At 40.7% G+C, this 14,141-nt stretch overlaps 1 protein-coding gene across 1 annotated transcript in view; it reads left to right on the top strand.

The window, feature by feature from the left end:
* Positions 1-14,141, top strand: part of LOC126162579 (uncharacterized) — a 384,276-nt gene that overhangs the window by 319,740 nt on the left and 50,395 nt on the right. Inside the window, exons 18-19 of the mRNA XM_049919174.1 lie at positions 5,100-5,276; positions 5,539-5,742. Of these exons, the coding sequence (XP_049775131.1) occupies positions 5,100-5,276; positions 5,539-5,742 (381 nt within the window). The remainder of the gene's footprint in view (positions 1-5,099; positions 5,277-5,538; positions 5,743-14,141) is intronic.

Raw genomic sequence — 14,141 nt, 5'->3', positions numbered from 1 at the left:
AATGCCAATCAGAATTGGATTTCAAAAACATCAATCATATGAAACCCAGCTCACACTTTTCTCACATGATATACTGAAAGCTTGGGTCAAGGCAACCTGGTAGACGCAGTATTTATTGATTTCCGAAAAGCATTTGACTCAGTACCACACCTAGGCTTATTGACAAGAGTATGATCATATGGGGTATCAAGTGAAGTATGTGACTGGCTTGAGGACTTTTTGATAGGGAGCACACAGCATGTTAACTTGGAAGGAGAGTCAGTGTCAGATGTAGAAGTAACTTTGTGTGTGCCCCACGGAAGTGTGTTGGGATCCTTGCTGTTCATATTGTATATTAATGACCTTGCTGACAATGATGCAGTCATCTATAATGAAGTACTATCTGAAAGAAGCTGCAGGAGTCACTGTTGGAATTGGCAACTCATAGGAATACTTAGTAGGGGCGTGAAATGGAATGATCACATAGGTTCAGTCATGGGTAAAGCAGGTGGTAGACATCAGGTTATTGCTAAAGTACTGGGGAAGTGCAATTAGTTTACAAAGGAGATTGCATACAAATCACTCATGCGACCAGTTCTAGAATATTGCTCAAATGTGTGGGACCCATAATGGATAGGACTAACAGGGTGTACTGAACATGTACAGAGTAGGGCAGCATGAATGGTCACAGGTTTGCATAATTCATGGGAGAGAGTCACAGAGATACTGAAGGAACTGAAATGTAAGACTCTTCAAGATAGATGTAAACTATCTCAAGAAAGTCTACTAACAAAATTCCAAGATCTGGCTTTAAATGATGACTCTAGGAATATACTACCACCCCCTACGTATCGCTCCATTAGGGATCTTGAGAATAATTCCTGCTTGCACAGAGGCATTCGATCAGTCATTCTTCCCACACTCCATACGTGAAGAAACCCTAATAACTGGTACAATGGGATGTGCCCTGTGCCATGCACCTCATGGTATTTGCAGAGTATAGATGTAGATGTAGATTTTATTAAATACTGATGGTCAGATAATTGGCCAACATTTCTGTGAATAAATGGTTGACTACCCTCATGGGACTAATACCTCTAATATACAATAACTGCAGAAGTCAGCTCAAGCTAATCAGTGCAATTGTGTAAGAGTGACATACAATTACTGCTGTTTTATATATGGTACGTGTTGGGTAGTAAGCTATATATACTCTTAACATTGCTACTATTTAAACAAAGTAAACGAAAATAGAAGAAAAATCACTGTGCTTTGTTCCTTATTTAGTGATTGTAATTTGTTTCTGCAACTGTTAACATCATTCACATGACTAGTTTCACAAGTTCTAAATTTTTTACGTTTGTTGAAGTTCTGTAAAACATAGAGAATGTGTGTATGTGTTCATAAGTATGTTTCTGTGAGTTGCAGTACTTTTGTTGAAAAATAAACTCTAATTTTAGAAATATCAACACTTTTATAGCTTCGTAGTTGATAATATACTGAATAATTTTCACTAAAATGAAATTTCAATTAAGTGTAGATAAAAAAAGACAGTCACAAAATATCAGCAAAGAAAGGCACACTGTTAGTACAAGGTTGGTGCCTTTTGGAACTAGTCTTCACACAGCATTGGAAAAAAATGTGCATATCAGTAAACAATAAAATCATACAAATACTCTTTCTCTCCAACAGGCATTATTTCCATTCAAAGGTGGGTACATATAGTCATAAAAGCCAGTAGCTTTCAGATGTAGGAACTCCTTCATTTGAAGGAGGGGAAGGAATTGTTAGAAGAAACAGAAGTAAACTGAAATTAATTAGGAGCTACACAGGAGCCCAGGTTAAGGGAGACAGAGTTTCCCAAATCTTTAGGCTGAAAATTATACTGACATTAGAAGATCCTAAGCTGAGTCTTTTGAGATAAGGAAACAGTGGTTGAAAATCAAAATTTCAGGCAGTACAACACTGCAATTGCACAAGTACAATTACTAGGCCCTAATCTGCTGCCGTCCCATTTGAATGGTACGTGTTACCAGGCATTCACCCAAGGTGTGCTGTCACAGTTTTTGGAAAAAATGCGACTAGTTGTCTGTTGCAAGATTTTGTTTCAGCACAACAGTGCAACATCACACTATACTATTAAAACCCCTGAGTGCCCGCAGAACAGATACCCTCATCACTGTATTGGAAGAAAGTGCTGTGGCCAATGCAATAGCAGGATCTCATTCCTATGGATTTTTTTTTTTCTCTTTGGTTACATGAAGTATGAAACCCCAATTGGAGAGGAACTGTTTGATAGGGTCCTAGCTGCCTGTCTCACTGTTCAACAGTCAAGAGAGTCCAGAATGAGATCTTCACTGTGCAGCAGAGTGTGCGCTGATATGAAACTTCCTGGCAGATTAAAACTGTGTGCCCAACCGAGACTCGAACTCGGGACCTTTGCCTTTCGCGGGCAAGTGCCTACCAACTGAGCTACCGAAGCACGGCTAATGCCCGGTACTCACAGCTTTACTTCTGCCAGTACCTCGTCTCCTACCTTCCAAACTTTACAGAAGCTCTCCTGCGAACCTTGCAGAACTAGCACTCCTGAAAGAAAGGATATTGCAGAGACATGGCTTAGCCACAGCCTGGGGGATGTTTCCAGAATGAGATTTTCACTCTGCAGCGGAGTGTGTGCTGATATGAAACTTCCTGGCAGATTAAAACTGTGTGCCCAACCGAGTTTTAATCTGCCAGGAAGTTTCATATCAGCGCACACTCCGCTGCAAAGTGAAAATCTCATTCTGGAAACATCCCCCAGGCTGTGACTAAGCCATGTCTCCGCAATATCCTTTCTTTCAGGATTGCTAGTTCTGCAAGGTTCGCAGGAGAGCTTCTGTAAAGTTTGGAAGGTAGGAGACGAGGTACTGGCAGAAGTAAAGCTGTGAATACCGGGCGTGAGTCGTGCTTCGGTAGCTCAGTTGGTAGAGCACTTGCCTGCAAAAGGCAAAGGTCCCGAGTTCAAGTCTCGGTCGGGCACACAGTTTTAATCTGCCAGGAAGTTTCATTACAGTCAAGAGAGTTATTGTAGATATCACACCCAAATTTATGCACCACTGTAATGTATGCATTGAAACTGGCATTCATTATTTTAATCAGTTACTGTAAGCAAAGTGTGTTGCTACAAAGTGTAAGTTACTTTTGTAAACAAGGAACTAAATATTTGTTCCTAGTCATCAGTTCCTCATTTCAAAATACTACATTTAGAATCCTTTCCTATCATAATAATTTGGATCCAAAAGTCGTGGGACATCCTGCTGAATATAGTCAGAATGTTACGACTGCCACATACAAAGTTTATAATCCTTTAAAAATAATAAGATGTGCCTTTAAGGTACTCTATTATATAAGGGGCATTCAAATGAAACCTGGTCACTAGTGAAAATTAATGGTAACGATTTTATTAACTCAAAAATGTAGTTATACACAGTACACATAATCAAAAATAATTACCAAAACTGTTGGCACATTTATCCAATTGCAACACTAGCCGGTCGATTCCATCCTTGAAGAAGCTGGTAGGCTGCTGTCAGATCCAGACCTGGACCCAGTCACACACTTCGTCATCCATTGTGAATCGATGTCCACGAATAGCTTGTTTTAGAGGTCCAGACACATGAAAGTCAATGGTGAAAGGTCAGGACCGTAGGGTGGATGTTCCAGCATTTCCCACTGAAACTGCTGCATTGTCGTTTTCACTGCATTGGCCGTGCGTGGGCAGGCATTAATATGCAGGAGGATAATGCCATTGGATAATGTGCCTTGGCATTTCAACTTGATGGGTCGTCTGAGGTTCTGTAAAGTGGTTTGATAACGCTGGGCATTGATGGTGGTTGCCCATTCCAGATACTCGACAAGCAGTGGGCCCTTGTGATCAAAAGAGAAAGACATCATGACCTTACCAGGTGTGCACAGCCTTTGATTTCTTTGGAGGTGGTGCTTGCTCTGATGCTTGCTTTCCAGTTCAAAATGGTGACACCATGTTTCATACCTGACAATAGGTGACAGAAAGCCATATTCCTCCTCATGATAATGTTGCCAGTGACTCAAAGACAGTGCTATTCGAGTATTGCACTGTTTAGCAGTCAGTTGGTGGGGAACCCACTGCACACAGATGTTACAAAAGTTCAAGTGGTGATGCATGGTGAGACGGTGCCCACATTGATACCCAGTAACCAATGGATCTCATCCATGGTGATTCTGCAGTTGACCAAGACTAAAGCATTCACTTCACAACCATTTCTGGTGTGATGGATGAGCCTGTCCAGGACGAGCATTGTCTTCCAGTGACTCGCACCCCCAAGGAATTGTTTGCACCATTCCACAACACTTGAACGACTCAGGCTGTACTCACAGTACACATCCTTCATACATCAATACATTTTATGGCCTCCAACTCCCTCCGCTGCCAAAAATTGAATCACTCCTGATTGTTCCTGCTTACTTGCCTGCATGTTTGGTAGTGGATGATAACTTGTGTGACCACCTCCTCTTCGGCATGAAACCACACTGGCGCTATGCAACATCAAGCGGTGTGCACATGTCAGTCTTTCTACCAATAGATTGTGCCACCATACCCACAGTTACATGGTGCCACCTTACGTGTAAGGCAAAGGTAGACACACTGATCAGGTTTCATTTGAATGAACCTCATATGTTATAAGTTTTCATTGTTCAATGCTGACATGTTTCCATACCAGACTGTTAGTATTTTTTTGGTGTATTTATTTCAATTCTGTATCATGTAGTTGTTTCATGCAGTGGTAATGCCATAAAATAAAGAAAAGTGTTCTATTATTGATGAAATAGCAAAGTTAGATGTAGCTTAGAAGTTCTCTTTCAATATGTATGACAGGTTGACTTGCTTTGAAAATCTTGTTTCATGATTTGCACTTACATAGAGTAATACATCCCATGCCACCATCAGGCGTGAATGCAGATGTCAGATATCTGGCATATAATCCTTTGCCATTATCATAAAGTAAAAAGAAAAAAAAGTGGGTGCAGTTGTGAAAGTTAACATTTTACATCTGTTTATTATCTCTTTGACTTCCTTTAATATTACTGTCATTTCTCTGCAGGGTTCTTCACTTCAATTCCCGATTGCCGTTCATGCAATTCACCAAATACAGTGCATCCTGAGTGCATGCCTATTCCAATCCCCAGGCATGACCATTTCTATCCACAAGTAAACCAGACAACTGGAGAACCAGTGTGCTTGCCATTCATGCGCTCTTTACCTGGACAACAGCACCTTGGTAAATATATGTGTTTGGTTATTGCTGTCGTTGGTGATGTGTGTGTGTGTGTGTGTGTGTGTGTGTGTGTGTGTGTGTGCTTTAGACAACAGCAAAAGACTTGCCTTTTATGTTTGTGGTGTAGTGAAAGTGTTCCAATTATATACTGTTATTATAACTTGGTTTAACTATTTATCACATTCAGAAATTTAGGTGTATGTGTAATGGTTTTTCCCTTGTCAGTGTGTTAATGTTATGTACTTATTTCTGTTACCATTGATAGGACCAAGAGACCAGATTAATCAGAACTCAGCATTCTTGGATGCCTCTCAAATTTATGGAGAACACACATGCTTGGCAAGACAACTAAGATCTTTTGGTGGACGTTTGAATGTGACACAACATCCAGTGCAAGGAAAGGATCTTCTCCCTAATTCACCTGTACATCCGGAGTGCAAGGCTCCTTCTGGATACTGTTTCATAGCAGGTACATTTTGTCAGGAAAATATTTTCAGAGTTTTGGGTACTGTAAATGGAAGGATATGTTTGCTCACTTCCAGCAAGGTATGTTTCAGAAAAGACCTCCAGGTATAACATTTCCTAAAACAAAGGGAAGTCCAGGATGGAATAACAACAATCTTGACAGTCCCCTTCCCTGCCAGCAGACCAGCATATGTACACCTTCCATTCTGCCACTAGACCTGCAGTCGTTTCCCCTTCTCTATGTCTCTCCTCTCCCCTCCCCCCCCCCCCCCTATCCCTACCCCTCCACCTCCACCCTCGGCACAGCCTCCTGACACTGCCTCCAGCAGGGGATCCTGTCCCCACTATGTCACCCTTCTATCCCACCCACACTATGCCCCATGCATGGCTGCCAACCAGATTGCTGCACACATCAGACGAAAGTGCAATCTGCTCTCAGGTGCCAGGGGTTAGAGACAGTAGCCATGTATGTGTGAGTTGTGCTTGTCTGAATGTGTGTGTGTGTGTGTGTGTGTGTGTGTGTGTTTTCTATTTCAGACGAAGGACTTTTTGTACAAAAGATAGAATGTTTGGCATCCTTTTCATTGTGCCTGTCTGCAACTCAGTGCCTTCATTATTTCATTTCCTGCCAATATGAAGGGGAGAAGAATATGATTGCTATATTGTTTTTAAAAGTTATTGACAAATGAAAAAGAAGAGGTTGCGTTAGTTTCTGCAACAATTACCTATGGAATTGCCTAGCACTAAAAGTAAATATCTACAAAAATTTCTAATTTTGCTTATCTGTTGAGTTTTATGAAAACTAGAGATTTTGACTAACCAACACATAATTAACAATTTAACATATGTAATAAAAATTAATCCATTCATATATAATAAAAATTATTCTATTCCACCTTGGCATGGTGGTACAGTGACCTTCTGCTTCTACTATTTAAAAAACAGTCTCAGGTTGCAAAATGTTCTTTATTAACTTAAGTCCTTAACTTACATTAATAAAGAACATTCTGCAACCACAATTGTTTTATAAATATTACAGAAGCAAAACTCAATAAATGGAAGGAAAATGATAGTATCAGAGGAAGCAACATTATTTGGTTAAATTACATAACCATAATTTACAGGAAATTATTAATTCTGATAACTATCAAGAATTGTGAAATAATATGAAGTAATTCTGCACATCATGTGATGACTGGCAGCTCACCCTTACCTACCTTATCCTTTACCTAAATATTGCCTTTGCTAATCACTACTGCCACTACTTAAAATCCTCAAACTTTCAACCTCTGGGTCTACAAGCAAGCTCAGTGTAATTTTCCTTGAATTCAGCTGCAAATTTTAGAAACACCTCACACTACCATGTTAAGGTATCCACTCTGTTGGTATAAAACTCCAAAAGTGATGTCCCTCGCCTGATCTCCAGTGACCACCATCCTGTCATTCAGAACTCTGTCCCTGACAAACCAACCCCCCTCCTCTCCACCCACTGTAGCCTGCAAACCCAGCTTGGGCTCCCCCATTAAAGTCCCTCTTCTGGCACATCTACTACCAAAATTCACCCTTAACCAGAAACGTATTATAACACTTCACAATCCTGGGAAACATTTATTTCTAAATCCATCATCCAGAACACCCTTTAATCCAGAGACATACATTTTTTTGAAGGGCTTAACCTTCTAGATCTACATCCATCCTCAACAAACTGCTGTGAAGTGCATGGCAGAGGTTATGTCCCATTGTACCTGTTATTAGGTTTCTTCCTGTTCCATTCATGTATTGAGCACAGGAAGTATGATAGTGTATATGCCCTTGCTGTACATAATCTTCATGTCTGTGTTCAGTTTCTTCAGCTTCTCTGTGATACTCTGCAAAGGTCAAATAAACCTGTGATCATTCATACTACCCTCCTCTGTGTATGATCAATAACTCCTGGTAGTTCTGTTTGGTACAGGTCCCATTTGGTACAGGTTCCATACACTTGAGCAATATTCTCGAATGTGTCACACAAGTGGTTTGTAAGCAATCTTCTTTGTAGGCTGATATAATTTTCCAAGTATTCTATCTAGAAACTAAAGTCTACCACCTGCTTTACACACCTTCAGTCTCATATCCACAGCCAATCACTCTGCACCAGTCAAAGATATCTCATTCACTCATAACCTGAACAGAAAATAGCACTTCACTACTCAGTCATAGTCCACAACCATTGGAACAACTATTTAACCCGTGTACTACAGTTCCTGCCCATCTCACTCAGAGCCCCAACAGTCACATTCAGCCCTGGTAGATGAGCATTTTAAACTCATCATACAGAGCCTCTCCTGCTACATAAGACAACAACTAATATTGGAACATCTCAAATCCAATCCCTCACCTCTCTCTCTTGGGACCCTGCTTGTCATTACTGATGTAGCCTTTCTTTAGACCATTCTCTCATGTACATGTGGCCTCTAAATTCTAAAACACTGCCTCTCCCGTGCCCATGTGAAGCCCTCTTAAAAAACCTTCTTTATTGTCACTCAATCCAACTTCATTGTTAGATCTAAACCTCAGACAATTCAAAACCAAAAAGTATACAACAATACCTGCACTTCAGCAGTTGCTACACCTTCCACATCAAACTATCATATCACTACAACCTAGGCAGCCATAGTGAACATACCTATTCCAACACTGAATTCGTCAACACCTACACAAACAGCCTCTCACAAGCTTTCCTCTTCCATTACTACTACATATGAAGGCTGGAACTTTAATAGTGGCAACTATTTATTTACAGCTCATACAAAATAGATACGCATTTCAAAGTTTTACTGACCTTCAAAGTAGTCACCAGCATTGTACGTAACCCATTACCAGCAATGTGGAGGTCGTGGGATACTCTTAGCAGTGCCAGTTGTGTTGACAGTTCGAGCGGCGTGATCTATTGCCCGACAAATTTGTAGCCCTTCTGAAGCAAATGCTTTGAAGTGTTTCCTTCATTTTAGAAATCGAGATGAACTCATGAGGGCTTAAGTCAGGGGAGTGCAGTAGGTGGTATAGCACTTAGCATCCCCATCAGTCAAACAAATCAGTAATAGCTTGCATTGTACATGCTTGAGCATTGTCCTGCAAAATGATGTTCAGATCCTGCAGAAAGTGTCATCACTTCTACATCTACATCTACATCCATTCTCCGCAAGCCACCTGACTGTGTGTGGCGGAGGGTACCTTGAGTACCTCTGTCAGTTCTCCCTTCTATTCCAGTCTCGTATTGTTCGTGGAAAGAAGGATTGTCGGTATGCCTCTGTGTGGGCACTAATCTCTCTTTTTTTGTCCTCATGGTCTCTTCGCGAGATATACGTAGGAGGGAGCAATATATTGCTTGACTCTTCAGTGAAGGTATGTTCTCGAAACTTTGACAAAAGCCCGTACCGAGCTACTGAGCGTCTCTCCTGCAGAGTCTTCCACTGGAGTTTATCTATCATCTCCGTAACGCTTTCGCGATTACTAAATGATCCTGTAACGAAGCGTGCTGCTCTCCGTTGGATCTTCTCTATATCTTCTATCAACCCTATCTGATACGGATCCCACACTGCTGAGCAGTATTCAAGCAGTGGGCGACCAAGCGTACTGTAACCTACTTCCTTTGTTTTCGGATTGCATTTCCTTAGGATTCTTCCAATGAATCTCAGTCTGGCATCTGCTTTACCGACTATCAACTTTATATGATCATTCCATTTTAAATCACTCCTAATGCGTACTCCAAGATAATTTATGGTATTAACTGCTTCCAGTTGCTGACCTGCTATTTTGTAGCTAAATGATAAAGGATCTATCTTTCTGTGTATTCGCAGCACATTTCACTTGTCTACATTGAGATTCAATTGCCATTCCCTGCACCATGCATCAATTCGCTGCAGATCCTCCTTCTGTCTCTAAGCTGGTCATAGGCTGTGTTCCAAACATGAACAGCATAGGAACAGAAGTGATGACACTTTCTGCAGGACCTGAACATCATTTTGCAGGACAATGCTCAAGCATGTACAGTGCAAGCTATTACTGATGTGTTTGACTGATGGGGCTGCTAAGTGCTATACCACCTACTGCACCCCCCTGACTTAAGTCCTTTGAAGTTCATCTCGATTTCTAAACTGAAGGAAACATTTCACGGCATTCGCTTTAGAATTGCTACAAATTCCTTGGGCAGAGACTGCGCCGCTCAAACTGTCAACACAACTGGCACTGCTAAGAGTATCCTACGACTTCCACATCACTTGCAATGGGTTACATACAGTGCTGGTGACTACTTTGAAGATCAGTAAAACTTTGAAACACATATCTATTTTGTATGAATTGTAAATAAATAGTTGCCACTATTGAAGTTCCAACCCTCGTAGATTTTATCCACAAACAAATCCGTTCATTTGTCGTTTCTGACTCCCACGAATACAACTTGGAACTTCCAAAAGGCTCAAAAGCATCCATTTTGTCACCCAGTACTACATAAGCCTCAAAATATTAGTCTGTCAGGGCTATGACTTTCTTAAGTCAGGCCCTGAAGTAAGATTGATCCTCTCTGATATTCTTCTTACACTACTCACGATTGCCATCCTTCACCCTCTTAACATTGTAACATCCTTGTTGAACCCTGTGACACTCCTAGGCCTTTATTCTTACCCCAAGATTCCTACCACTGCAATCAGTCTCACTGTCAATCCTGCCCCAGAACACACCCACTACCATTAACTCTATCCCAACCACTCTAACTCTTACATCATCAAAGGCAGAGCAAGGTTTGAAACCATCCACGTTATGCTGAGGTGACAGACGTCATAGGATAGCGATATGCACATATACAGATGACAGTACTATCGCATACACAAGGTATAAAAGGGCAGTGCATTGGCAGAGCTGATTATCGCCACACGATGAGTATTAATGGACGTTGAACGCAGAATGGTAATTGGAGGTAGATGCATGGGACATTTCTTTTCATAAATCATCAGAGAATTCAATATTCCACAATCGATAGTGTCAGGAGTGTGCTGAGATACTAAATTTCAGGCATTACCTCTAACCACGGCCAATGCAGTGGCCAAAAAGCTTCACTTAACAACTTGGAGCAGTGGCATTTGCGGAGAGTTGTCAGTGCTGACAGACAAGCAACACTGACTAAAATAACCACAGAAATCAATGTGAGACATATGAAACATGTATCATTAGGACAGTGCTGTGGATTTAATGGGCTATGACAGCTAATGAGCGACACGAGTGCCTTTGTAAACAGCACAAGGTTGCCTGCAGTGCCTTTCTTGGGCATTACTTTTGTCACCTCAGTATATATGCCAACTAACCTGTGTTCACTGCATGGCTTTTCATAAAAGGGCCTTTCCACATCAAATCAGCCAATTTTAGAAATGGCCTCCACTTGTCCATGTCCAATTTTGTGAAAACTTTTATCGTTGCTACAGACACATCTCAAAGAAAGTTGTGTAAATTTTTAGTTCAACACATGCTATACTTTTGGCAACAGAGCCATCAGTTATTATTGTGAATAAATCATCATGTTTGACAACTTGGGTAGGGTTGTTTTGGGGAAGGAGATCAGACAGCGAGGTCATTGGTTTAGGGAAGGACGGCGAAGGAAGTTGGCCGTGCCCTTTGAAAGGAACCATCCCCGCATTTGCCTGGAGCGATTTAGGGAAATCACGGAAAACCTAAATCAAGATGGCCGGACGCGGGATTGAACTGTCGTCCTCCCAAATGCGAGTCCAGTGCTTAACCACTGCGCCACCTCGCCCGGTCATGTTTGACAACTCTTTATAGGTTGATTACAGCAGTGAGAAATCTGCAGGTTGGTGTTTCTGCTCAACTTTTGTTGCTAAGTTCAAATGTAACACGGACAAGGTCAATTAGGCAGCACAAATTGCCACACCTACACCACCCCAGTTTCAACCATTGGTTTCGCCGGACAAGCAACACTTTTGTATGTCACAGTATTTGTGGGCTTTTTTCATGATAAATATTGACTTTCTTGCTTATTGAGTTACTGAAATATTTAGACCTAAACTGGAGGTCTTAAATTTAATCAACAAATTTGACAATTTTTCAGGGCCAGATATCTCAAAATGGTGGTCAGTCAGGTTTTTTTCCTACCTAGTTCCATTAGAAAACACAGTTTTTTTGTCTGCTAGATGCTTATTTCACTTGTTGGTATCCTTTATTTCAGGTTAAATGTTTAGCTTCAAAGGTAAGCAATGTTGATACAGTAAATACGTATTTGATGTAAATAGATGCATGAGAATCAATTTATTTTTAAGGCCTTGTAAACATGAAACTTGCAGTTGTCCATGGTAGTTTTGTTACTATCAATTTAGAAAAATTGGTAGGAGCTCTATTACTACCAATTTTAAAAACCTGATAACATCATCGCCAAGGAGCCACACCTGATATTTATGCAAGAACAGCGATGGCTTGGTCTCTTCGTGAAGGTTCCCAAATCTGAGTTGGATTACTTTGCTAGGTCCTCAGACCTGTTACAAGGTCAATCAGGTTCCCAAGACTAAGAGCATATCTGACAGATTCCCAAGCCTACTGTGAGTTTGTTATCAGGTTCCCAAGGCGGAGCTGCTCTTTACTATTGACTGGTCTTGAATGTTTCTTTAGCATTGGATGATGTTTGGCCAGGGAACTTGTACTGGTACCCCATAAATGTTTAGAGTGGAGCAGGAATGTTGGTGATAATATGCTTTTCCAAAACTCAGCAATAGTCTTGTCTATCAGGCCAATAAAATGGATGTGCAGGACTCTCGGGATGCAGGTAGTGTATTAGCAAATCATTCTGTTCAACTGATATGGCGTAGACATTCCCAATCCACAATTTGTCATAGATACAAGCCATGTAATGTCCAAGTTTGAGATTTTCCAAAGCAACTTGTCATAGAATCGTCAGTTTAAATATAAAAGATGCTTATCATTTGAAATGTGGCTGATATGAATTTGCTTTTCATCATTTGGCACAAATTGGTGATTTATTCTCATACTAGAAATAGTGTGACCATTTTTAAACTTTTCTTCTTGAGCCAGTGTTGCAATTTCAACTTTGGCCTTCTCAGTAAAGAAGAACTTGGCCGGCCGAAGTGACCGTGCGGTTAAAGGCGCTGCAGTCTGGAACCGCAGGACCGCTCCGGTCGCAGGTTCAAATCCTGCCTCGGGCATGGATGTTTGTGATGTCCTTAGGTTAGTTAGGTTTAACTAGTTCTAAGTTCTAGGGGACTAATGACCTCAGCAGTTGAGTCCCATAGTGCTCAGAGCCATTTGAACCATTTTTGAAGAACTTGATTCCATGCAAATTTCATAAAAAATGTGAGCAAGTCAAACAGCATCAAAATTTAGTTTTTCTTAGGCCACTGAAGGCTTGCAAGTACTGAAAGTTGTTTTTCTGTTCCAACAATTCAATCACATGGTGATTTACCATGGCTTGTCCCAAAGGAGTTCAACTCAGCCTTGCATCCAAAATTATTTTCATGATTATATAAGATGATTAAGTTCCTTAAATTGTTGTATTGGGCAGCAGGATTGTCAGTGGAATTATGAAAACTGTAGAGATCCCCAATCAGAAGCTCAGTATACTTTCTCAAGCAGACATGTACAGCAAAACTGTCATGCCTGAGAGAATCACTGATTATCCAGTGTTCAAATTTTTTGTATCTGCAGCACCTCTGTAATAAACTATAAATGGATGTAAAGGGGCTTGTCTGTTTTCCCAGTGGAAGGACTGCAGAGCATCTTGGACAACAAATGAATAGTTTTTTGCAGAATCCATTAAAACAACAATTACTCCCATCTTCAAATTGTCTTGGATCATTTTCAAATGTTGACTTTGATGCTTCACAGTGTAGCGATGGCATGGAAGGTTCCATATTTTCCCTGTCAGTTCTGAAATAAAATCTTCAGTTGCCAGCTGTTTTGTGTCCAGTGTTTCTCTGTCAGTGTGGACCCACTGCTTAAATTCAATAATACCTTCAGGATCATTATTTTTGAAAGAATCCATTAAAAATAGTTCTAATGCTTCTTCCCCGGGGCACTTTTTGCAATGGTGGAGCAAGCAGTCTTTTGATTCTAAGTTACTGACAGTTTTTTTGAGTAGACATTTGTAATCAACTTGGGTTGGACTTCCATCTATCATAAGCTTAACATTCTGGTGTAATGTGAATACACAAACTGAATATGTTCTGGAAGAACAGACAGGAACACACCATTTTGGATATGATTCGCAGAACTAAGAAATTACAATTTCAGCTCCACTGTGGTCTTGATAGATGATGAATAGTTCTTTCAGGTTGCAAAGTAAGAGTTGTTTCTGCTTCTTGATCTCCTCTCCTTTAGTTATAATGGGAACACAATCTTTGAGCCCAG

This window comes from Schistocerca cancellata, chromosome 2 (genome assembly GCF_023864275.1).
Source record: "Schistocerca cancellata isolate TAMUIC-IGC-003103 chromosome 2, iqSchCanc2.1, whole genome shotgun sequence".
In the NCBI taxonomy this organism is placed as follows: domain Eukaryota; kingdom Metazoa; phylum Arthropoda; class Insecta; order Orthoptera; family Acrididae; genus Schistocerca; species Schistocerca cancellata.
The sequence above is the reverse complement of the archived record's forward strand: the minus strand, read 5'-3'. Positions and strand labels throughout refer to the sequence as shown.